This window comes from Aspergillus welwitschiae (genome assembly GCF_003344945.1).
Source record: "Aspergillus welwitschiae strain CBS 139.54b unplaced genomic scaffold BDQ94scaffold_14, whole genome shotgun sequence".
NCBI classification, from domain to species: domain Eukaryota; kingdom Fungi; phylum Ascomycota; class Eurotiomycetes; order Eurotiales; family Aspergillaceae; genus Aspergillus; species Aspergillus welwitschiae.
The window spans coordinates 720,547-744,538 of NW_020798708.1; the positions used below are offsets into that span (position 1 = coordinate 720,547).

Sequence of the window (23,992 nt, forward strand, 5' to 3'; positions counted from 1 at the left end):
AGGAACGAAGAATACTAGTAGTAGAGAGGATACGGGCAATTTTAATTAATAGAAAAAGAATAGAACAGAGGGAGAAGAATAAGGGAAGGGGACCCATCGCTACGCCACCGGATGAATTGATGGATGGCAGCTCACCCTCTCTCTGAATGAGTGGGTGTGGGTGTCAGTGGGTGTGGCTCTCTCTCTCTCTGGTCCATGACAACTTGGTTGATTTGATTACAACGATCGCGATCGGCAACCTTCAATCAAAGCAACCGTGTTAGATTGGTTTCCCTCCCCCCTCCATCCTCCCCCGTCAATTCCCTTTTTCCTTCCAACCCTTCTCTGTTCCTCTCTGGTCGTCCGCGTAGAAAATCTATTCTTGTGACCCAGTTACTTAGCTGTCTAGTTGTTAGTCGAATAAGTCTATCTATACCAAATTTTATCTGACTTGTACCCACTTCCCTTATTACTTTCAGTTACCTGGTTAGATAGGGAAGGAGGGTCCCTAAGCAATAACTCTACTGAGTATTCTCCAGCTAAAGCCCATGTTCTGGAATGTTCAAAGTTCCCCATCACAGCCGCTCTCTCCCTTGGGTGAATGGCTCGGAACTGGACGTTCGTTCCATGGTTAGGATTCTGCAATCAGGTAATTTTTACCGACTTTGCAACAAAAATCTCGAAGTCAGTGGGTGTGTTCTGGAACACGCATTCCTTCCTCGTTTAGATCAACTAGTCGAACTAATCGACGGATGGGACCCGATGGTTGGAATTTCTGGATAAGATTCCCACACCCTCTTTCCTAGTTACCTTCTTCATCTGGAACCAACATCCTCAGATGAATCATCTTCGCCCACTCCTGACTTCCCCGATCGTGCCGGTTGACGGATACCGGAGGTTGGAGACAGAAAAGCGAAAGGGAGAATAGACCCCGAGGGGGACCCCTGGCTGGCCTATCCACAATGGGAAAGGATATGACAGCTTCCCTCTTCCACACACAACAACCCCCCTCTTCTCCCCTCCATGACAGCCACGGGGAGAGAGGGGAGAGGGTCCCCATCGATGTCAAATCGGGGATCCGCTGTCATTGGTGAACCCGGTTCTCAATAGGTAGGGGAATGACAACAAGACCAGGGGAAATTTTTACTTTCCGAGCTTGGTTTTTTACTCTTTTTTCTTTACTCTTTTTTTTTTTCTTAGTATTGGTTTAGTTCCTTTCGTACTCCAATATTTTCATCATTCTAGTTTGGGTAGCCGTAGTACAATCGGGGACTTGGTTATGGATCGTATGATAATCATGTCCCCGATGGTCCGGATATAGACTACACCACTCAGGGCGGAGAACACTCTACTGATTGACGATGAACGCCGACTCCTCCCTCTCTAGGTAAGCAAAGAAAAAAAAGAAGACCCCTTTATCGCTTCCAGATTCTCTTGACCCCCTGGGTTCTTGATTCTTGGAGGGAGTGGTTTCCTCTTGGTTATTTCCGTGTCTTGGCCGTTGGCTTGGCTTGGTACATGGGTGACCACGCGTGTAAAGGTCCTTGCAGGTACATTGAACCAATGCTGTAGTTGACTAATTAGGCGGTCTCTGCTGGTTTTTGTTATACAGGCTTTGGTAATTTGGAATTCGTAATGCTCCTCTGTGTGGGTGTCTTGGTTCCCTCGTAACGCTAGGATCTTGCTTTTTACAAATCGGAACCGATCTACCATCCGTTTGAAAAAACTTGATTACAACAAGTTCTGGGTTTGTTGCAGGAAGTATGGCATCTGTATTTGCTTCTAACGAGGGAACCATCAATCAACTACCGTGGCCGACTTAGATGCGCTCGCACCCCCTACCATCCTTGTTTGCCTTAACCTTTTCCTCTCGCAGGCAACATCAAGCGGAAGGCAAAAACTCTCACGCTCATCACATGTGTTTTCGATAGCATGAAGCTTATCGCCAGTACGCGTTGGCCACGGAATTGATATAGTCGATCCCCTCCTTCCGCCACGTGTCTGGCTCCATGTAGCTGTAGCTCGTGACATTCGCATCAAACACTAGATCAACCGGCTGATCCTTCCCGTACGGTTGCCACTGTACAGCTGAGTCCTTGATGCCCGAATTAGGGTCTAAATCGTGGATGAAGGATGCCCACATGCTGGTCATCAAGTTGCTTAGCTGTACGTAGGACTCGGGCATCCCTGCGAACGGCTTTCCGTAATGGTACCCGAGTCCTGCAATGTTGTTGAATACAAAAGCAACTTCTTCAAAATGGGTGGCGCCAGACAGGATGGGGACATCGGCCGCACGCATATTGAATCGATAACAGTACGCCGTCGTCGAGGTCTCTGTCCACGCCTCACATTGTCGGCGACGGTTGGCATGCATTACATAGTCCCCTGCGTATGCACAGGTGCGCCGCCATTGGTAGCCTTTGGACGGGACTCTAGTGTCACCGAGAAATTCGGGGATGCCCAGTGCTGGATCATCAGGGTAGAGCTGCAGGATTTCCTGGGCGATCGTGGGGGGTAGCTGGAATCCAGATTCGCCATCTGCCCGTGAGATTAGCCCGTTTTGCTGCTCTGGGGTTCTTTCAGGATGTTAACTCATTATCACACATACCTGTGAGATATGCATAGAACTCCTCTGTCGTGTTGATACCTGTGGGCCCAAAGGCTGTCCCTTCGTCGGTATTGGTACCTGCAAGAATAGGGACTTTGACGAATTCATGCTTGTCTAGCTGGAGGCTGCCCCAGTCCCTGATTATATCTCCATCAATGACGGGCCCGAAATTGAAATCCGAGTTACCACTGGTGGTGTTGAGAGCAGCGTTCAATTTCTCGAACGGAACTTCGCGCAGGCACTGCAACGAATCTACTACGTCGGAGCAACCGACTTGACCCGCGAGCTCATCATAGAGCGCTTGGTACCCGGTATAGTTGGCTGGACTAGCTGCAATAGTCCCTCCTGACTCCATAATTCCTCCACGGAAGAGTCCATCGTCCCTACCGCCGTATGCTGCAAGGTGATAACCCACGGACATCGCTCCGGCAGATTCGCCCCAGATAGTGATCTTATCTGGGTCTCCTCCGAATGCCGCGATATTCTCCTTGATCCAATGGAGTGCTAACCTTTGATCCCTGATACCTAGATTGGTATTGCCAGTGCCCCAGACTTGACTGGAACTCAAGAAGCCCCATGCCGAAAGGCGATAGTTTAAGCTGACAGCAATGAACGGCTTTCCTACAATGCGAGCAAGCCAAGTCAGTCTAATTCTACAACCGCATACGTCGACATACCGATCTTATAGGAGTTGGCAACAATCGCGGACATGTTGTAGCGCTGGTCAGCACTAGATCCCTCAAAGAAGCCACCTCCATATATCCAGACGCCCACGGGGAGCTTCGAGTTCTCATTTGCAGAAGAATCGCGGATGACATTCAAGGTTAGACAAGCTTCGGACTGTGGGTACCAAATCGAGTCGGTCTAACAGATCTACCCATTAGATTATATTCATAGTGCCAGGATGCAGCTAGTAGGGCCTGGCTCTCGAAGAAGATTTGCGCACTCACACCGTATCCTACACAGATATTGGAATATTCCTTCGCGTCGCGCTCGCCACTCCAGCTTTCGTTCAGGGACTGAGGCACCGTGAAGCGCAAGTCACCTAAAGGCTGCTGGGCATACGGCATTCCCAAAAAGAAATCTTGCTGGTAATGCGCATTTGTCACTCCGACATATGTACCGTTGCGAACCTTGGCCGTAGGACTGGCCGTGGAACGGGCCACTTTGGTTGGCGCTGCATTGCCCACGGCAAGTAACGAAAAAAGAGCAACAGCGAGCTTTAGCATCGTTAATCAGACGAGAGATTTGCTATCTGCGCTGGCCTAAACAGCAATTGGGGGTTTGCCGGGGCAGCCATTATAAGGAAAGGGTCCAATGTGTGGGGGAACAAGGATGGATGCACCCCGGATAATTCAATCCATGTCATTTTGCTTTGGGTGCATTAGTGTGGGTTGTCTCCGGGGTTCTGCCGGGAGAGCATGGGATGAGGAATGCGGGGAACAACGGTTCTGAAGGCTCAACCGCCATATGATAACACGCTCCTGGTAGGATTGTCGGCCGAAGTGTGGAGCTATAGAGTCATAGGACACAGCTGGCACAATGACCTCATGGTAAACATGGCAGATCGAGGACGCCCAAATGCCGAGTCTTGATTTGTAGACATGCCGATTGTTTTGCCGGAGCGTGAGTTGTATGGGGCCTTCCGGAAGGTAATTTCACGCGACGGCTGGATGAGCACAATTCACGGTGTGCTTGTGGCAACGTGGACTGACACCATGCCAGCGCAATATATTTGCTAGTGCTCGCAAAGAGCCCAGTTGAGGCACATCCGTATATAAGGTAAATGAATAGATTTAGTTCGAGTTGACACCTTGAAGCAGACTCGAGAGAATTGCAGACGCTATACAGAGAGGTGTTGTGAAAGATGGGAATAGCAGGCGAAACACCAGAGAGAAAAGAGACATGCGGATCGCTTCACCGCTAGTGCCCAAAATTGGCAGGTGCATAATGCATATTTAGGCTCAGAGAGTCGTGCTTCTGATCTCACCCAATTACTTGTGTGGCCGTTATTAGGCAAAATTCTCCTTTTCTTCTATCCGCAGTATAAGTGACTCCACTAGACTATGGTCATTGACACAGGCTAGCTTTGTAATCATGACAGACGAGCAATCCTTTGCTTGTAGAGGTTAGCTCGTCCGGGTGCAAGACCCTCTTCTTGTTGCACACGGACAGAAAGGGACCCGGGCGAGAACTTCTCCACCAAGGCTAGAGTCGCACGAGAGGTCATGTTGAGAAGGGCGTGATGAATTATGGTGTCCTGTCGGACAAGCATATGAGCTGGGCTGGCTCTATCCTGAATGGGCCCGACTCCGAGAGGCCCATCCAACACCGATGGTGCAAAGCAGAAGGTGGTCAGAAAAGGAAATATAATGCTGTTCCGTTGACTTGCAGTCCAAAAGTTCATTAGGTACTCTCAGGAGGATGTGAAAGCTTCCCATGGCCCTCTCACGCACTGACGGGAGCGAGCGGTATATTCGTGGAACAGACCCATCATTGGCATTGTAACGGTAACACGTTCAGCTGGCTTGTTGTCCTTATATCAAAGTACTGCCACTACAGGCATTTTTCATCTAAGGCTTTGTTATGAAAGCTGCTTAAATGATGCAGTGTCTTGAACAGTTGGCCATGGCCTGATTGCAAATATATGCTCTCTCTCTCTGCCTAATACCTAGAAGACCTTTCAATGGCTCTTAGCCTGGATGTTTGCCAGAACAGTAAACTGCATATCATGCCAGTAGACTGGGGCAAAGGAAAGGAATATACTGAACTGTGGACTCCTTCTGAATTCCTCCAGGTGCGTAACTGAAGACGAGGCTCTTTTCACCAAAATTTGATTGTCCTGACGATGGAAGCAGAGTTTGCACATCAGTCGACACAACTCCTCACAAATTCTCTTCAAAGGCATCAAGTATGCATTGGATAATACCAAGCCAAGCGGTCGCCCTGGCAAGCTTGCCCGAACCTTCCGATGAAGTTGACTCTGTCATGGCTGTCATTCAAGGATTCTTGGCCGCACTGAGGACCAAAAACCCCGTCGACTTCGAGAAATACTGTGTTCGAGCAGGAGGAATGTCTGTTTGGCCACCATCTCCCACCCTTCCTCGCTTCTGTACCATTGGGGCTTTCGTGGAGCAAGTGACACGTATTCAGGACGAAATCGACGAGCGCATCTGGGATCCAGAGGTGAAGGTATACTCTCCCGGAAACATGGCTGCAGTATGGGCACCTTTTCGGGCAAAGGTCAATGGAGTCGTGCATCATGTAGGCGTTGAGCTTTTTATTCTTCACAAAGTCAACGGTGTGTGGAAAGTGACAGGGCTAGCTGATTCATGTCGGCAGCCAACAGAGGAAGAAAAGCTGTTGTTGCCATAGTGGCCAGAAGCAAGAGATGCCTGTATGACGTATTGAGGAGTTTGGACCTTTGGAGGAACGGGGCTGTGTTTGAATGAAGACCAAGAAAGGAAAGTTAACTCTATAGTTGATTGATGGATCACATGGTCGTCAGCCGCCGTCCTTTTGCGGAGCACGTTGGGGAACGCGAAGGAATACCATCGAAGAAGCACTAAGAGAAACGAGAGTTGTATCTACTGTGTCCTTTGAGTATCCTTGGATGTCCTCGGGGACCTACCAATTCAGTCAGCTGACAAAAAAAAATCTAATTATGTTCACTTCACTGTAGAAGACTATGGAGAGCACGCTATCTACATCTATATGCGAAAATATCTCTCAACCATCTAATTCTTCTTGCCTCTGAGGAGCTCCCACCCAACTGTACCGTGTTTACCTTCTTTGACAGTCATCTCATCCACAGCCTTGACCAAGTCGTAGCAAATCTCTTCGGAAACGGTGCTGTCATGCTTATACCCAGGATGTGACGCAACAAACTCACGGATCCATTTGGCTCCAGTCCAAAGGGTACCGTTGGCACGCTTACGTATAAGGTCAAGGTAGCTGGCTAGAGAACAACGTGTCTCAACATCCACATTAACACTGTTCAAGTAAGATTCGACGAGCGGGATCAAGCCAGGGAATGATCCGTCAGGGGAACCGTTGATAATATCAGAAATCGTCATTAGATCATACTCAGACTCCACTGGGTGTAGTGGCGGTGATGGCGGTGGCGTGTTATGAGCAGATGATGTCGTAGAGGAGACATTGCTACCACTTGGCGATTGCTGGGTCGGCCTGCGACGAGAGAAAGGGTCTTTGCGGAAGTAGAACTTTTGCTCCAACACTGCATTTCGAAGGTGCGCAGTTTCCATGTTCTCAGTCGTGCGCTGAATCGGGATGTAGAAATTGAGATCGAAACTCAAGATCGCACGGGTCACAAGCACGATGAAGATACTGAAGGCGGCGTTCTCGAAGTCGGTCATCTGGATTTCCATGGATCGGAATTCAACTCGCCAGCCGATATCATCCTTGTCAGGTGGGGGTGGCTTGAAACGCATATGCTGCCAATTTGTCGACTGCAGGTTCTCGAAGTGATCTGCTTTGTTCAAGTCCAGCTCTTCGAGATCTTCCGAGAATATAACCAGTGGATCACGAATAAAAAGGTGCGCGAAATGTGTCGCTAGAAGATCATCCATGCCATCATCCATCAATCGCTTCTTGATATCTTGGTCAACGATAAGATCGGGATCCAGATATTCTTTTCTCAATCTAGGATCTTGTGAGATATAAGTCGAGTTCGAAGCATAACGGGATTTCGGGATCCTCCATCTATCATTTTTCAGGGGCTGCATGATGTCAATAGAGTTCTTGGGACGGAGGAACAAACAAGGCAGAATATTGGAATCTTACAATTTCACCAAGTTCCTCCCGCGTCCGGTCATCAACGGCTCCGCTGATCTGATTCCAACGGACATCTGTGTCGACGAGGAAACCCTTGTATATCGGAGTGGCAGCAGTGAGAGCCAAAAGAATAGGCCCCAACGGACTCAACTGATCGTACAACTTTCTTCCTTCTGTCATGTTCTTTGCTTGAAAAGTTATCTGGAGACAGCAACTCCCCATGCCGAATGCCATGGCGTCCATGTAAACATGACCCTCCTTAGCCGCGCCATTTCGGACATCATCATCCTCGGGCCAGTTATGAAGGTTGTAGTCCACTGTTGGGTCCAAAAAGGGATCAGGGGTGTTTTTGTCCTTAAACACTGGCACATTCAGCTCGATTTTCCGGCCCCTCCTTGATCTTATATTGGCCGCCAAGGTTGGAAATCGAATATGGGGGTTAGCAATCTCGTCGGGAACGAATTGAGACCGCAATGCAGGACCTGATGGGGGATAATAAGGTTGAATATAATCATCCTTTGTCCCCAGGCGAGGGAATGTGGTGAGTGTGATAGGGCTCTCATTCGGTGCCATGTGAGCTTTTGCAACCTCGCGTCTGTTATACGTTCATTAGAGACATTATTACATACCCGCGAAACCACGAACTTACCGCCACTTCATATTGGACTCTACTTTCAATAGGTCCTTGAAGTCGATGCCCCAGGGCTTACCCGGAGTGGCTTCCAGCATGAAACGGCCAAATTCAGGGTGAAAATGAGGTGGCTCCTCACCCTCACTAAGATCCGTCAGAGACCCTCTTCTCGCGTTGTCCAAAATAACCAGTCCGAACTCACTGTTCCTTATTCTGAGACAGAGGAGAATTTCCTTCCTTCCATGATGCTTCATCCTCGGCGAGCGACTTGAGGATATCAGCCTGAGCGAGAGATAGGCGGGCCTTTTTAATCTCATCATCGACTGCTACGACGAGATACTCGACCTAACGAAGAATGGACAATTAGCGACCATTGTAGATAAGTTTTATAGAGTCCTTGCGACTTACCTCGTCACCCCAGAGAAGGGCATTCCGTTCCTTTCCCTTGGCTCTATGCCAATTGGCAAGTAATTGCTAACTCGGTCAGAAAAGAACCTTGGCTAGAGTGCATGATTGCGAGTAAATCAACACGAATTCAAGTCTTACCTCAATTCCCCATTTGCGAACCTGATCTGCCCTCTTTTTGGCTTCTGGCCAGTCCAAAGCCGTCCCAAGCGCTCTGAAGGAACGGCCAATGTTAGTTTTTGCGCATCAATGAAACCCGGCTTTGACCCAGCACACTCCACCTACAGCAAGCCCATGTTGTCAACACCAGACAGTTGGAACTTTTAATTGCGAATCCCAGTCTGAGGTTCCAAGAATTTCTGTGGCTTTGGGTGAAGTAAAGATTTGAAGATCAGGCCATCCAGAAACCCCGCGGAGATGAGGGGAACTTTCCCGGCAGTATCTCCGAACCACGGCAGAATAAGCCAACGTCAGTGGCACGCAATGTCGTGACTTCAAGACACGCTCGGAGCGGCTTTACACGGACAACAACAGCAGCAGATAACGTTTAAAGGAAATATGAACAAAATGCTGACCCTGCCGACTTTAAGAAATTCTGTCGAACCTTCGGGTTCAAAGGCTCAACCGCCTATTGGTGGCCGGGAAACTTATTCCCCCCATTTCTGGTAGGCCGGGCGGGGCAGTAAGCAGTGTTCGGCGATTATCAATGCCGCCGATTTCTAAGCAGCGTGGAGGATTACAGGTCATGTGATATCTGCTATCAGTTGCTCCGCGGCCGCCGATGTGTATGGAGGGCAGGCAGATAAGTATAGATGGTCATCTGTCTCAATATAGTCCGTGAAAGGAGGCACGGAGAACATCATGACCAATTGAAAGCATACTGGAAGCTCTTTACACATCTATCATTGTCTCCAGGGAGTTGCGCTATGGCTGGATTTGTATCTGGCTGCCATTGAGCTGTGACCTTATGACACTCGTGGACAAAGTCTCAAATATTTGATGGTAATCCCACTTGACAATGCGTCACTCTCATCATGTTGCAAAGTTGGAAGGTGGGGTAAATCTAAGTCCTCTCCGGCCTCAAGAAACCTGTGCTGTTTCTCCGATGGAGGGTGGCTAATGATTTGGACACCCTGACCTCATAAGCAGGGTCAGATCCGAATAACCCCCAAAAGTACGGTTGGTGCTACTGGTTAGCCAATCGACCGTTCTGGTTCTCGCAGGTGTGGTGATGGCAAGCCTAGACTTGGATGATTCCCAACGCCAATGTCGGTGCATGGACAAACAATCTCAGAATCTCTATGTACATAACCCGCTCCTTCGCTCGTCTCGAATGCCGTGCCGATATTTGTGGTATCATTAGTTGCTCCGGGCACCACCCTTAGCGGCGCGGAGCTCTTCCATCTTAGCAACGCGCTTCTTGAACTCCTCGTATTGGCACTTCTCGTAGCTGTGTCTCTCGTCCTATTGGGTGGAAATAGGCATGACATTAGTTACATACACGACAAGAGGAACAGCAATTCATGGATAAACTCGTGTGGAAGCAACGCACCTCGCACTTCCAGGGAAGGTAGTACTCTTGCTGTCGGCAGCGGTTCAATGGGATCAGAAGGCCAGCGCAAGAGTCGCGGTACTGGAGGGGAAGACGGGCATCCGACATTTCCTGACGGGAGGCAGCTAAATACAAGCGTTAGTCGTTGATCATCGGGTGCCAACTTTCACACCACTGCCTTCCGTCATAATAGACACCAATGGCAACAGTTACATACCGGTGTTGTCCGCAAGCCCAACGGCACTCTTCACAGACTCGGCGGCGGTCATCTTGGCACGAGGGGGTGACTCAATTGAAGGTTATTCCAAGGATAGGCGACTGGGCTGTGAGGTTTGCAGCTATCCGCAGTCGTCGTTCCTTCCGGACGATAAGTCATGTGATATCACGTGTTATTGATTCCACAACGGGATTAGCGCATCCAAATCCACTTTACGCGGTCAACGTATCCGGAGCGCGTCTTGTCCAGCCCTGCCATCCGTCGCGTGTTGAGATAGATGTTGCTGGGCTACGACCAACCCGGCTCGCTTTCTACTGAGATTCATGTGATTGACTGAGACAACATATAATATCTGAAATTGATGCCTTGCGGTAGCCAAGTTTAGGCTCCTAAGTCCTAGTGTCAGAGTCGCGACGCCGCTCGGAAACATCCTATTGTTGTACGGACCTCGCAAAATCAAATCGGCTTACAAGAGGCACATCATGGCGGCCGTGGACTTCTCCAAAGTTTACTCTGCTACTTATAGCAGTGTGAGTACTCCTTCATCTTGCCCTTTCTGGTATTGCAAAGACCTTGTCCTTTGAGGCGTGTTGAACAACACCGTGCGCAGGCTTGTGACAGCAATCTAACACTGGTGGCTAGGTCCCGGTTTATGAGTTCAAAATCGACGGTGACAGTGTCATGCGAAGGCGTTCCGATGACTGGATAAATGCTACACATATTCTGAAAGTTGCCGGGTTTGACAAGCCTGCGAGGACTCGCATCCTGGAACGCGAGGTGCAGAAAGGGGTCCATGAAAAGGTGCAAGGTGGCTATGGGAAATATCAAGGTGAGATTTATTAGCATTCCCAATATTGCATCGCTTTGCCGCGCTACAACTATGTGCAGGGACATGGATTCCGCTTCCTGAGGGCCGCATGCTCGCTGAGCGCAACAACATAATCGACAAGCTAAGGCCGATATTCGACTACGTTGCTGGAGATCGCAGTCCACCACCTGCCCCGAAACATACCACTGCAGCCTCGTCGAAGCCAAGAGCCCCAAAGAATACAAACAAGAGAGTCGCGAATGAAGAGGTTGTCCCTGCTGTAAAACCGCACCGAAGTATGGCACCGCCCGCCTATCATCCCTATGAGCCCTATGAAATGAGCCAAGGATTCGACGAGGATGAATCTTTAGAACAGGCAACGCTTGAGTCATCGTCTATGATCGCGGATGATGAGATTATGGCAATGTCTCAAAATGGTACATACTCACGAAAGCGCAAGCGTGGGATAAACGAGGCCCCAGCAATCTCAATTAGTGAACAGGAACACATACTCTATGGTGATCAGTTGTTGGATTATTTCATGACAGTAGGGGATGCACCGGAAGCGACACGCATTCCTCCCCCACAACCGCCTGCCAACTTCCAGGTCGATCGCGCGATTGACGAATCTGGAAATACTGCTCTCCATTGGGCATGCGCCATGGGTGACTTGGAGATTGTGAGAGATCTACTACGGAGAGGGGCAAATATCAAAGCACTATCTGAACAGGAGGAGACACCCCTCGTGCGTGCCGTGCTGTTCACGAACAATTATGAGAAGAGGACGTTTCCACCGCTATTAGATCTTCTCTTGGACACAGTCTCATTCCGAGACTGGTTCGGCGCCACTCTATTCCACCACATAGCAGAGACTACTCGGAGCAAAGGCAAATGGAAGAGCTCGCGATATTACTGCGAAGTATTGCTAGACAAGCTACGCGTTACGTTCTCGGCTGAGGAAGTTGATTTATTGCTGTCTTGTCAAGATCAGAATGGGGACACTGCTGCTCTGATTGCTGCTCGAAATGGCGCGTTTCGTTTGGTTGACCTACTACTCGCTCGGTGTCCGCGATCTGGTGAGCTTATAAACAATAAAGGCGAGGCAGCCTCAACTATCGTCCGACGGGTACCACCTAATGAGCGCGACGTCCCTCTTCCCCCTTCGTCTATCACGATGGGTAATGATCAATTAGATCCCGACGTCACAGCACCTGTCACATCAGATCACCAGCCTCCCAGCCTTCCGCAGGATTCCTCCCCTGCTACCTCGGCATTAATGTCTAAGATTGCCGTCATAATGGCCGAGGCGAACAGGAAACTCACCGCAGGCTACGGGAGCTCCAAGGCAAACCAGCAAGATTCAGACGATGTTGCGAATCCGGAGGCACTTTATGCGCAACTTGAATCGGATCGGCAAAAGATTCAGAAACAGGTTAGTATGCTGGTGGCGAAAGAAGCCGAAGAAGAGTCAATCGACGCGCAGCTGGACCGCTACGAACAATTAAGACATAGCTACGAATCCGTCTTGGAGCAAATTCACCAGGCTCGACTCAGAGAGAGGATCGCATCAACGCCAGTGCCCGAGAAGGAAGATACGGGATCTGACCAGGACCAACAACTTCGCACATATCATATGGCCCGTCAATTGTGCTCTGCTCAGAAGGCTCGGCGCGCAGCCGTGAAGGATCTTGTCCAACAGACGGCGGATGCGGGTGTAAGCACTAAATTCGATGTCCATCGCAAGTTGGTAGCACTTGCCACCGGCCTCAAAGAGGAAGATCTAGATCCAATGGCCGCAGAGCTGGCTGAAACACTAGAATTCGATCGAATGAATGGGAAGGCTGCAGGAGCCGAGTCACCAGAGCCAGAGGCCAGGGAGTCGGCCACATTCCCCATTCCTGGTCCGACGGTATCCGTGGATGCCTGATCGGTCTGGAGGGTATTGTTCATTTCCTGTCATCGATTGTCCACCTCCTGCAGTTCCATCATTCTCTGGTGCACTTTTCGTCGTTATGGTTTACTTGTAAATTATTGCCGGTTTGGACATGACTACTATCTACTCAAGGACAGTTACTTCTCAGGTCTAAGCAACAACAGGCTACCTCTACCTACTTCCCTGCCTGCCTTTCTTACCTGGGATGCGCTGCCATTTTCTCACGATCACTGATGCATGTTGATGTTGATTTCCTACTACTTCTGGCGGGCAATTTGAGTTTCTGGTTTGCCAGCAGATACCCACTCAACTTGTTTTCTTTTTTTCCTCATTTCTAATCTCATGGTCCCACTCATCTTCCTTCACCTGTCTATCTATCTAAAGTCTAAACCTTTGCATGATCGTCCCGTCTCTTCGAGGTAATTTTAAAGCAACACGAACACGAACGTAGTGCTTACCTGGGTAGGCCTACATGAAGATAATCGTGGCGGAGCTCTTAGTAGATCATGGAAAGTTTAGATATGTTGCCATCTTCTCTCTAGACAGGCCAAGGTCATACTCGGGACTAGTCTAGAATAGTTAGTGTTCTGATCATCTTGGCACCTTCTACTACTTGCATGTAAAAAGCTTATACTACTCCGATTTAGGTTCCTTTACACTATTTTCACGCACCTGGAAGCAAGACATGGTATGGTGATGCCACGGTGCTCTGGTACACGAAATGGTAGGATTGGTAGACAGCAGCAAGTGAGGACGAATATGTGAGCTTTCTTGGGGGAATCATGACCGTAAACACCATATATAGATCTACTAAGTAAGCAAGATGAAGGTTACATGCATGATTGTTGGCCAGCAAGGTACATGTAAATCGAATGTAGGTTAGCCTCCTGTATGCAAGTATCATACAAAGATGGTAACTAGTATAGTTAGTTAGTTATAAAGTTTGGATTACTTAATAATGTTCTCATTGAGGATCTGTCACAGAGTGGCAGTGCACTGAAGAAATGGTATCAGCTTGTAAAAGACAAAAAAAAAAAAAAAAAGAGAGACAGAGAGAAGCAAAAAGAAAAAAAAAATCCCGAAAAAAAAAAAAAAAAAAAAAAAAAAAAAAAAAAAGGGAGAGAGACAGAGAGAAAGAGAGAGAGAGAGAGAGAGAGTAGGCAAAGGAAAGGGGTAGGCGAACTAGGTCGCATGTGAGAGAAGGCAAAACAAAAGGCAAAAAGTAGGGCCCGAACCGCGATTCGAACGCGGGGCCTCCTGCATTTCAAGACCCGAAGCAGGAATCATACCACTAGACCATCCGGGCTAACTTATGAAACATATTGCTGAGCATGTATCATAGGCAGACACAAGTGCCAGCACGTAGATTGGTTACCACAGAGATCTGTCCGTCGCGTTAGGAGTGGTCAACACACAAAACGGGCAATTGCAAGCGGAAGTCACATGGGGAAAGTCATGTGACAATGGACGAATAAACGAGATAAAAAATTACGGGCCCGAACCGCGATTCGAACGCGGGACCTCCTGCATTTCAAATCCCGAAGCAGGAATCATACCACTAGACCATCCGGGCTGTTGTTATGTAATCGGCTTGTCTTGATGGACTCATGGTGGACGGGAATGCCTTGGAGTTACTTTATGCATGGCGTAAGATTGATTATCCATTAGGTTTGACATCGAATTTAACCAGCCGATGGTCTGCAAGATCTCCGCCCAGAGGAAATAGTGATAGGCGGTTGAGACCGTACTATTTCACTTTTTTCCAGTAGGTTAACATTTGGCAACCGCCCTGCAATGTTGTCTAGCCGGTACGACCCATCCCGACTTCAAGGCATTGTGGCAAGCTGATCACTTGGCTTCATCATGTCCCATGGCTACTCATGACCTGGATTATTCTTTTGGCGTCTCGTATACAGGTAGGGCAGGTACAGCGTGTCCTAGGTTTTAAATTAAGTTGAAGCAATGGTATGGGTATGATAAGGTTGGGTGTTTTGCCACGCGGCTATTTATGGATGACGAAAAGGAGACGGGATGTGAAAGAAGACGGTGGTCACTATTAAGTTTGATGCATGAGAATACCGTTGGGAGCACTATTGACGCACTGCTTTTGTATAGTGATTGTTAGTCACGGCGTTGGGGCGCTTCGATGTACATTTGTTGCGGGAATAATATATAGTATCAGCACTATGCCCCAAATCGACCAGAAAAGACACGGACACTCGAAACCCTGAAGTTAGTTTGCGTACGATGCGGCAACAACTAAAGCTATCTCGCCTGATAAGCAAAGGCAAATATCCACAAGATCATATTAAAGGATCATACCACGGAGCAAGGATTCATCAGTAGACCAGCATAGTAGGCAGTTACCGGTCAGCTTCCACCACTGCACGTATGAATGAAACACCACATGTACGGAGTTGTACATATAAGCCATTTCTACTTAGCAGACAATTAAGTAGAGGATATGCACCGTAAATTGTACAGGATGAATTGAAATGTCATTCATAAATCGGCCGAGAGATGTAAACGGTCAACCTGGTATTCTCATACAGCCATCCGACCAGCATGAGATCTGCCTACCTGAGAGCAGTAATTGGCTTAAGAACATGCGTCGAAGCATCGGTGTAATGCGACGCTTATGCTAGGCACCCCACTCATATTTCCATATCAACAAATGGACATTCATCCCATATTGCCCAAATAATGGCGCAGTGGCCGACCACCTGTTTGGGCATGACAATGCGAACATCGCATGATAATCGCACTCAGCTGTTCGCCCATCAATTTCATGTCACTGTCAAGGTTGCGTGATTACAGAGTTGCAATGTCTACCAGTGTAATCAGGAACAGATTGACTAGAGTGTGCATAGTTGCTTAATCAGTAGGTACTTTGGCCTGTCAACCGTGCATGTGCTTGGTACCTCCCACAGATACACAGCCTTTCGTGCATTTTGTCAGAGTGCGTGCTCGTTAATGGTCTGGGCTTGAGAGGTGATCTACTCCCGATTGCCTCCATGTTGCCTAGCTTTCGTCGTAGCTTTGAGTTTACTGAGCTCGGAATCCCGCCGCGACATGAAACTGAAACCGTCCAACACATCGTTTATCCTGAAGGAGTAGCTCTCCGCGCCATATCGCAATACCAAGACACGTTCCAAATATTTCAGCGAGGAAAAATTATCTGCCAAGTTGACTGACTAGACCGTCAGCAGACGTGGGAAGTTACAGCTAAGCGAATGGTCGGGAAAATCCCATCCAGTTTCCTCGATTTTGGCAGATCCACGGAACATGACCCAGGAGAACCACTCCACAGACAGACCGGTTCTCATCGACCATCATCTGGGTTCCCAGTGGCACACAGACCTCTAGCAACGTCACCAATGATCTGCGTGTAAAATGAGCTGACTGGTGAGCGGATGTGCAGGGCCATCTCTACTGTTCTTCGTATTTTCATTTGACGCTGCCAGCCTGCCAGTAGCTCATGGGGTGCGGGACCACCCGTTCCACACACACATGGAGACGAGATTTTCAAGGGGTCATCTACTTGCAGGTACACTCGGGAGTCGACGGGCGTTGAGCGTTCGTTTCCTGTTGACCGAGTGAAGAGGCCTAGCAAACTGAGACATTGCATGGTTCGACAGGCCAGCAGCAGCACGCCCAATCATGTTTCCCCTTTGCAAACCGGATTAACTTGATTGAGCTTACCACGGAATCCTTATGGCAGGGGGGAAGATACTGAAATGGTATCCCCAGGCTACATACTTATGTACGGTCTCGAATGAAAAGGCACGAGGAGGCCGCTGGAACCGGTAAAGTGGCAGGCGAGAAGGTTCCATTCAGGTGCTTGGCAACCGAGATAGTCGGGAGTTAGTGGCTCCTGGGCGAATCCTTTTGGGCCGGGTCACTCTAGCGATTCCCTTTCGCTACTAATTATCAGATGCCAATGCCACTGGTCAGGGGGGAAGGCGGAGAATTCTGGCTACGGGATTCGCCCAGTAGCAGGCCCCTCCGCATGCTGCATCGTGGCTCTTCCACTCTACTGCAATCATCGTGAGTGGATCGAGTGGGGATCTGGAAGACGAGGAAGGCCACTCGATGCAGGAATCGCTCGGAAGGTTTCGAGGTACCATACAGTTGCTCTTCGCAATTGGACGGCCGTCGATGCGGGATTTTCTTGTGCAGAAAAAAGGTTATCCTGCCGCCAGACCAGTTAGGCTAGCTAGAGAGGTACCGAAGGAAATCAGATCATTAGACAGGAAGTGCAGTAGGCACCGCAGCACGGAGGGCTAGAGAGTAAATATGATCCACCACTAGGGTCGATCAGCAGCGCCCGTCGTTTATTGCGCTCACCCGTAATTGAAACAGACGAGGGGGATATCCTTTACACCGGGATACTGATGGGTTGTTTGACAAGAAAAGTAGTATTGTCTCGAGGGAACTTCTCTCGTGGCGTAGATTGTAGCTACACCGAACAGGAGGATGTGGTGGATGATCTGATCTGCAAAAGAGGAGTGGGATGGCTAGGCCAGGACTATCTTTCGATCAGCCGCGAAAGTGTTCAGTTCAGTTCGCCTTTTCCTCCCCCCTTCTTCCCATCCTCTCTCTTTTTCCCCCAAATTTCCAAATGCCCGACCGTCTGGAGCCCCACTGGCTCCAGTATCTCGCCGCCTGCTCTTTTGGTTCTCCCTCATTTGCCCCCCCATACTTAATAATCCGATCATCATCTAGTTAACTTACTAAGTAACTAGTGGTCACTACCACTGCTCTCCGTTCAACTACTAATTACTACCTATTGCTACGGCTACTAATCGCCAGTGCTTCGGCATCCTTTTCGACTCCTCGCTCACCCTTTCGGCTTCCATTGATTTGCTCCATCGCCCGTTCATCTTCTCTATCGATATTCTGATTCCAGAGACTTCTTTCTTCTTGCGCCACTGGCTTCTGCTAGATGGTATAATATCGACATCCGCTGTCTGACCTCGATTTTATCTGGTCGGACACCTCCGCCCCTCACTCACCTTCATGTCGCTACCCCACACCGTCTACTCGTATCTAGCATTATCTCCTACACATGGAGGTTCATACGTTGGTTTGTGCGCCGGGGAAGCCTCTTCCCCCCGCACAACCCCAGCTTTCCGCAGCCGCTGCGCCTGAGAAGAGAAAGCGGGTCCGTCGATGGCATCACCGAGGATTTACAGGCTGTTCGACATGTCGTCGACGCCACGTCCGCTGCGACGAAGCATCGCCATCCTGCAAAAACTGTACACGCCTGGGTCTTGAGTGTGATGGCACTCAAGGTCGCATGACCTTCAAAGTCTACGGACCGCCGCAAGCGGATTCGTCTCCCGCCACTGCCAAGAAATGCGACAAAAAGATCAAGATCGAAGGGGACAATAAAGTGAAGCAGGAACCGGCAGGAGACGAGAATGAGTCCTTCGAAACCTTAATTGTGTCTCCAACGACAGTGTCCGACATGAAGCCTATCAAATATCGCTTCCAAGAACCCATTTCTCCTGCCGAGTTTTTGTCGTCGTCTCTGGACTGCGTCGAAGGCCGGTATTACACTCATTTCGTTGACCAGGTCTCTACTTTACTCCTCATCTATGATAATTCGAACAATATCAACCCCTACCGAAGATTCTTCCCTGAGCTCGCTCGATCCTCAACGTCAATGGCCAGCGCTATGCAAGCCATGGGTGCGTTGCACCTTGCCAATACATCCAGAGGACAACAGCGAAACAAGCACTTCCAACAAGCCATGAGCAATTATGGCGAGGTTGTCAAGTCATTCAGAACCCGATATACAGACCCCAATCACACCGTGCGGCTAACTGATTTCGCCACCTGCCTTCTACTGTCACTGTTTGAGGTGAGTCCCTTGTTGTTCACTCGGGCCTAGAGAGCACATTGCTAATTTATCAGATGATGGATTCTCAACATCACAATTGGGCTATCCATCTGAAGGGTGCCCGAGAAATCTATCGAATACTTTTCACCCCCAATGACGACCCCGACAAAGAAGCCAAGCGCCTCGCTGAAATCAATCACCCACTTCGACCCTTCCTCGTATCACTGCTCTCATACTTAGACGTTGCGGGTGCCTGTGCCACCAGCGAGGGAACCGTGGTGGAAGGCAGCTACTGGACAACACACGGAGGTGGCTGGGAATACAATCTAGGTACACCAAGCCTATCGGCCGAACAACCCGCTTACAGTCACCACCTCGTGGAATTGCGCCAATGTTGGTCTGCTATGATGGAGATTCAAGCAGCCATCAGTGCCTTTGGAAAAGCGAAACAAGATGGTCTGATGCCCTTCGAACAACAAGACCTGGCTTATCACGAGCTATTACAGCGGCTGGTGCAATGGCGTCTGAACGCACCGCAGGCACTGCAGACTTTAGGCGAACTAGACGATGAGAGCTTGCAACAATATCCCTACCCCGATGTCCTTGAGTATGCCGGATGTATCGAAGCATATGAGAAGGCCACCAATATATTCCTACATCGGGTTGGAGCGGCGGGGCGTCCTGATATACAGCCTCAAAGGGTGCTGTTAGACATGCTTGCTACTCGAATTTTGGCGTTGATCGGAAAGCTCGCCAAGGACGTGGGCCAATTGGCGGTACTATGGCCACTCTTCACAGCTGGCCGAGAATCACGGAACTTGAGTGAGCAGAAATTTGTGCGGCAGACCATGACTGATCTCCAGCGGTTCGGGTTCAAGGTATGTCAAACACGGATATCATCAATGATCGAACGAATGCTAACAGGTTTGCAGAACGTTGACAAGGCCCTCGAGGAACTGGAACAAGCGTGGTTTAAGCAGCGAGCTTTCCCAGAAGGCTGGATTGATACCATGGACGATATACGCTCTTCTATCCTACTCCCTTGAACATAGCTACTTCGTGGCTCGCTTTCAACCTTTACTGCGATTCACGGCCGCTCTGAGCCATCTTCATATGGTACCTGACGATTTATTATGGGCATAAGTTACACGGAACGGGGAAAACACGGAGTCCGAGTGTCGTTGTAATACTGGCGTTATATTGGGGAACTAAGGTGTTCGGCTGGGCTGGACCCTTAGATCTGAATTTGAGGAGCGTGAGGGACTTTCTCCTGCAAATGATTGAATATTCTTGCTGTTATGGGTGATCGATTTGTGTTTATATTTATTTTTCTCTTACTGGGGGAGTTGGATTACTGTTGTACAGATACCGAAAGGGCTTACTGAAAGTCATATATAGAACTACGGCTTGACACCCGTGAGAGTTATCTGCTCTTCACATTGCTTGAAATAGAACAAAATTACTATCTGATATCACGATGACTTCACATGTATTAAACCTATGAGTAATAGTGCAAGGCACATGCAATTCATCTGAAAGCAAATCACATTAAGTCTCTGGGTATACCTAAACCCCACCAAATCCTTCTAGGTTCTATCATATCTACATACAAAGCAAACTTTTCATCCATACATATCAGGAAGGGAGGGTGCAGGCAGTTCAGTCTTTCCTGCCTTCCTCCCCTCGATCCATCAGTCAGCGACCATCTCAACCGATCAACAAACCGCAAAAGCAGCATCACAACGACAACCACCAACCGTAAAATACAACAGAAAAATTACTGCGAGGCACGCCTCGTGATGATAGTCTCAGTTCTCCTCCCTCCCTGAGGAAGACGTTGTCGCCTCAGGCTGACGATGATTATCACCACTACCAACTTCCTCAACGGATTCGTGCACATCAGCACCCTTACTGTCGATGAAATGCGAGATGCGGTCAATAGGCAACCAGGCGCTTTCGGGGGTGACGAAGTAAGAGATTAGGGCGAAGATGGTCACACCGGCCATGATGATCGGGGCGTCTGGTTAGGAGGAGAGTAAGTAAGCAGAAGTTTTAGAACATATCGTGTTGGAAGTGGGGGAGGGGGAATGGTCTTACAGTTTAGATTAGCACCCGTCACGGGGAATTCGTAAGGTGAGAATAGCACAGCTACCACCCAGCCGTTCCAGAAGACACCGATGAATTGGAACGGCTTGCTTAGGCGTCCTAGACTCCACTCTGGCTTTGGGAAGCGTTTCGGGGTGCAGAGGAGTCGGCCTAGACAGATGAGACCGTATGCGGCGGCGCTAGGAACACCGGCGGCTGAGACTAGAGATGTGAAAGCAACATCGGAGGGTAGGAGCGTGCAGCTGATGAGTGCTGAGACACCCCAGACTACGATGACGGCATTGCGGGGCTGGCCGTTGTGGACTTTGGAGACCCAGCTGGAGAATGGGAGGACACCGTCGCGAGCGACGGCGAAGACTAGGCGGGAGGCGGCGACGATGGCGATCGCTGTGTTCTGTAAGGTGGTTTAGTATTGTGTATACATGGGTGAAGGAGCTGTTGGAAGGTGAACTTACGAGCCACAATGCAACTATGCAGATGACGTTCATGAAAACATGACCTCCTTTGCCGAGAACGACGGCATAGAGGGGCACGAAAGGCTGGGGGGAGCCGAAGGACATGAGAGTGTCGTTGTCGGGCTGGTCACGTAAGTATTTGATTGTTGGGTAATCGTTATGTGGAGGTGCGGAACTCACTGCACAGAAGAGGAACAAAATGATAGTTGCTAGTCCACCAATGCCACTGACGACGGTACTCCAGAAGATACCACGTGCTGCCGTCACCGAAGCATGCTTGGTCTCTTCTGCAACATGACCGGAGGCGTCAAAACCGATCAGGATACCCGCAGTGGCGAGGTAGGAAAGACACCAGTTCCAGCCTGCAGGGGCACCTGTGGCGTTGTAGGTGGACATGAAAGCCTCCTCAGCCGTACGGAAACCCCATGTATTGGCAGCGCCAATCGGCAGCCAGATGACATTGAGAAAGAAGTCCAACATGACGATGAAGGACGAGAAGTAGAACACCCATCTGAAGAACCTAGCTGGAGGACTATAAGCAAAGCTGAACAGAGACAGGATAGGCGCAATCAGTTTCGGGGCTGAACATACGCGGCAGGTAGTTGAGGAGTGCGGCCAATGCTAGCAAAATCTCTGTGCAAATCCATTGGACAGCACGGAACTTGACACTGGATGTGTCTTTTGGGAAGTCGACGTCGAAGACCGTCAATTCCTATAGTCCAGATAAGTAATCCATCTTGATTATTCTTTGAAGGGACACTCACGGAGAGCATGTAATTGACAGCAGATTGGGTGTTGCTAGCACAGAAGGTCGTCCAGGCAGTAGTACTCCACCAAGCAACAACAAATCCGAGTAGCCTTCCAAAGCGAGGGCCTCCAGACTCCGCGGCCCACAAGTAGATAGAGCCCGCGGAGGGCGAGGCAGAGCATACTTCCGCGATAACGGCAGCGGTGATGTATGTGAAAACCAACGTGACCAGATAACTCGTCCTACACAAAATGAGAATCTATCATCGTATAGTTGATGATAAGACCTACCAGTAAGCCAGATTACCACCTGCTGCGATACCGGTACTATAAGTGACGCGCACACCTCCAACGAAGTAAAGAGCAGCTAATCATGTGAGGTTAGCTACGTTCATGGAGCTAGAATCCACCGTGATCATTTCATTTACCGAATGTCGTGGAGAAGTTTTCAAGCAGTGTGTATGTCCTGTGAAGGACCTATAAGTATGGTTAGACAAACCTGCATGCAATAGGTTTGCTGAGGCTGACTCACTGGCTTATAGCCCATCGATTTCTGTTGGTAGTATATCAGCGATTACTTATTCGATACCGACACTTGATCGCTGAAAGGATTGCCACTGATAAACATACCAATAGCTTTGCATCTTCTCGGGACTCTGCCTGGCTCCTGACCTCTTCTCCCCCAACCGGAACAGTGTCAGGGTCGACGACGAGCTGCGAGTGTTGTTGGTGAGGTGATGGAGCCATGACTGCCGTTCTGGAAACCAAGGCCAGTGATCAGAGGCTCAAAGGTCCACGTCCAGTGAGCGTGCAGATAGAATAGGATGAAAGTGAGGAAGTTAAGTGAAGATGCCTCTGTCGTAAGTCAGCTGAAAATTGATGATAGATGATCAGGAACCTGCTAACCCCACTCTGTAAGGCGCAAGACAGCAAGGAAAAAAAAAAGGAACCAAAATAGCCTAGTGGATAAGCTAAAGCATTCGTGCTCCCGGTTTAATGAGTCAAGATGTCACCAACACTCCCCAGTTTAGCAAAGATATACACTTATCCAATTCCCTTGACTTCTCTTCAATCTAGTGACGGGATAGTTGGGATTTGACCGGAGATGTCTGCTCCGCAAGAGCCAACGGTGAGGGAAAGAAGAATTGTTGAAGCTCACTTTTGCGCTCCACTAGCGAGGCCGGAAGAGCGCGCAAATTCCAATCAGAGCCTGTGGGTGGAAGGATGCGACCGCCGTGGGTCAAGAGAGTGTACCTTAAGGAGCCAAGCAAAAATTTAGCTCTGGTAGCATCACCGCAGCGGAGCCGTTCCACGTTTGCTTGAGCCCGTTCGGCCGTGGACGGATCCTTTACGCGCTCCATCGCCTGTTGGGGTCAACGCGTGGATGCATGCATGAAATTGTCCATCATGTTATCGATCGAACTAATCGGTGGATATTAACGATTCACAAGATATCCTGGGCGTCCTTCTGGGGCACATAAGACAGAGATTACATTAAACCGGTTGAGAGAATGTCAATCGCATCATCATGATTATTCCCATGCCCCACCATGAGTGGAGCGGGATAAAAAGCCGTGCGAGGAGCCGGCCATCACCAAGACCTGGATCTCGCCATCGATTCGAGGTCAATTCAACCAATTGTGAATCCAACAATGACTGCTAGTCTATAGTCATTTTGCGATGGCTAGTAGTCTTGGACAGTAATCAACGAGAACCTCCCTCCAGATTAGCAGGAGATAAGTCATGTATGGCCTCAGGCAGCCGCATCTGGAAGACTATGCACGTGACTGCATGGATCAACTTCATATCGACTACTTATCAAAGATCTTATCCTATCAGTATAAATGCCGGGAATACTTCTCAGCTAGGACCAGTGTGTTCTATTTTGCATTACCCGCAAGGATCGTATGTT

General features: G+C 49.2%; 11 protein-coding genes and 2 non-coding genes across 13 annotated transcripts; 4 read left to right on the top strand and 9 right to left on the bottom strand.

The window, feature by feature from the left end:
- Nucleotides 1-1,918: 1,918 nt before the first annotated feature.
- Nucleotides 1,919-3,816, bottom strand: BDQ94DRAFT_159272 (Alpha/Beta hydrolase protein; the record flags this gene model as incomplete). The annotated part of the gene is made up of 4 exons (XM_026769055.1): nucleotides 1,919-2,517; nucleotides 2,588-3,208; nucleotides 3,265-3,451; nucleotides 3,538-3,816. The coding sequence occupies 4 exons, from the start codon at nucleotides 3,814-3,816 to the stop codon at nucleotides 1,919-1,921; spliced, it is 1,686 nt and encodes a 561-aa protein (XP_026627005.1).
- BDQ94DRAFT_143033 (uncharacterized protein) lies at nucleotides 3,655-4,271 on the top strand. Its single transcript, XM_026766145.1, has one exon. The coding sequence runs from the start codon at nucleotides 4,021-4,023 to the stop codon at nucleotides 4,180-4,182; it is 162 nt and encodes a 53-aa protein (XP_026627006.1). The 5' UTR covers nucleotides 3,655-4,020; the 3' UTR covers nucleotides 4,183-4,271.
- A 39-nt stretch (nucleotides 4,272-4,310) lies between these two features.
- Nucleotides 4,311-5,515, bottom strand: BDQ94DRAFT_143034 (uncharacterized protein). Its single transcript, XM_026766146.1, has one exon. The coding sequence runs from the start codon at nucleotides 4,992-4,994 to the stop codon at nucleotides 4,683-4,685; it is 312 nt and encodes a 103-aa protein (XP_026627007.1). The 5' UTR covers nucleotides 4,995-5,515; the 3' UTR covers nucleotides 4,311-4,682.
- A 40-nt stretch (nucleotides 5,516-5,555) lies between these two features.
- BDQ94DRAFT_143035 (uncharacterized protein) lies at nucleotides 5,556-6,016 on the top strand. Its single transcript, XM_026766147.1, has one exon. It carries the CDS (start codon nucleotides 5,576-5,578, stop codon nucleotides 5,960-5,962), a length of 387 nt encoding a protein of 128 aa, XP_026627008.1. The 5' UTR covers nucleotides 5,556-5,575; the 3' UTR covers nucleotides 5,963-6,016.
- A 215-nt stretch (nucleotides 6,017-6,231) lies between these two features.
- Nucleotides 6,232-8,955, bottom strand: BDQ94DRAFT_143038 (glutamate--cysteine ligase). Its single transcript, XM_026766148.1, has 7 exons — nucleotides 8,703-8,955; nucleotides 8,559-8,631; nucleotides 8,421-8,486; nucleotides 8,215-8,357; nucleotides 8,031-8,156; nucleotides 7,391-7,976; nucleotides 6,232-7,326 (listed from the first exon to the last, which is right to left on the bottom strand). The coding sequence occupies exons 1-7, from the start codon at nucleotides 8,711-8,713 to the stop codon at nucleotides 6,325-6,327; spliced, it is 2,007 nt and encodes a 668-aa protein (XP_026627009.1). The 5' UTR covers nucleotides 8,714-8,955; the 3' UTR covers nucleotides 6,232-6,324.
- Nucleotides 8,956-9,776: 821 nt separating this feature from the next.
- Nucleotides 9,777-10,238, bottom strand: BDQ94DRAFT_170041 (NADH dehydrogenase [ubiquinone] 1 beta subcomplex subunit 7; the record flags this gene model as incomplete). The annotated part of the gene is made up of 3 exons (XM_026771397.1): nucleotides 9,777-9,881; nucleotides 9,970-10,094; nucleotides 10,187-10,238. 3 exons carry the CDS (start codon nucleotides 10,236-10,238, stop codon nucleotides 9,777-9,779), a joined length of 282 nt encoding a protein of 93 aa, XP_026627010.1.
- A 214-nt stretch (nucleotides 10,239-10,452) lies between these two features.
- On the top strand, nucleotides 10,453-13,335 carry BDQ94DRAFT_178478 (putative APSES transcription factor). The gene is made up of 3 exons (XM_026773138.1): nucleotides 10,453-10,716; nucleotides 10,829-11,015; nucleotides 11,075-13,335. Exons 1-3 carry the CDS (start codon nucleotides 10,669-10,671, stop codon nucleotides 12,919-12,921), a joined length of 2,082 nt encoding a protein of 693 aa, XP_026627011.1. The 5' UTR covers nucleotides 10,453-10,668; the 3' UTR covers nucleotides 12,922-13,335.
- A 68-nt stretch (nucleotides 13,336-13,403) lies between these two features.
- Nucleotides 13,404-13,934, bottom strand: BDQ94DRAFT_143048 (uncharacterized protein). The gene has a single exon (XM_026766149.1). It carries the CDS (start codon nucleotides 13,829-13,831, stop codon nucleotides 13,592-13,594), a length of 240 nt encoding a protein of 79 aa, XP_026627012.1. The 5' UTR covers nucleotides 13,832-13,934; the 3' UTR covers nucleotides 13,404-13,591.
- Nucleotides 13,935-14,153: 219 nt separating this feature from the next.
- Nucleotides 14,154-14,233, bottom strand: BDQ94DRAFT_t134. Its single transcript has one exon. It is a non-coding gene; the product is annotated as a tRNA-Pro (tRNA).
- A 187-nt stretch (nucleotides 14,234-14,420) lies between these two features.
- On the bottom strand, nucleotides 14,421-14,500 carry BDQ94DRAFT_t133. Its single transcript has one exon. It is a non-coding gene; the product is annotated as a tRNA-Pro (tRNA).
- Nucleotides 14,501-16,136: 1,636 nt separating this feature from the next.
- On the bottom strand, nucleotides 16,137-16,716 carry BDQ94DRAFT_28370 (uncharacterized protein). The gene has a single exon (XM_026775405.1). It carries the CDS (start codon nucleotides 16,553-16,555, stop codon nucleotides 16,250-16,252), a length of 306 nt encoding a protein of 101 aa, XP_026627013.1. The 5' UTR covers nucleotides 16,556-16,716; the 3' UTR covers nucleotides 16,137-16,249.
- A 1,098-nt stretch (nucleotides 16,717-17,814) lies between these two features.
- Nucleotides 17,815-20,250, top strand: BDQ94DRAFT_28385 (Zn(II)2Cys6 transcription factor). Its single transcript, XM_026775406.1, has 3 exons — nucleotides 17,815-18,793; nucleotides 18,847-19,650; nucleotides 19,705-20,250. Exons 1-3 carry the CDS (start codon nucleotides 17,996-17,998, stop codon nucleotides 19,816-19,818), a joined length of 1,716 nt encoding a protein of 571 aa, XP_026627014.1. The 5' UTR covers nucleotides 17,815-17,995; the 3' UTR covers nucleotides 19,819-20,250.
- A 49-nt stretch (nucleotides 20,251-20,299) lies between these two features.
- On the bottom strand, nucleotides 20,300-23,291 carry BDQ94DRAFT_143055 (putative amino acid permease). The gene is made up of 11 exons (XM_026766150.1): nucleotides 22,987-23,291; nucleotides 22,711-22,935; nucleotides 22,613-22,633; nucleotides 22,509-22,557; nucleotides 22,372-22,447; nucleotides 22,098-22,323; nucleotides 21,925-22,045; nucleotides 21,514-21,857; nucleotides 21,334-21,456; nucleotides 20,870-21,272; nucleotides 20,300-20,792 (listed from the first exon to the last, which is right to left on the bottom strand). The coding sequence occupies exons 2-11, from the start codon at nucleotides 22,825-22,827 to the stop codon at nucleotides 20,581-20,583; spliced, it is 1,692 nt and encodes a 563-aa protein (XP_026627015.1). The 5' UTR covers nucleotides 22,828-22,935; nucleotides 22,987-23,291; the 3' UTR covers nucleotides 20,300-20,580.
- Between the last annotated feature and the right edge of the window lie 701 nt (nucleotides 23,292-23,992).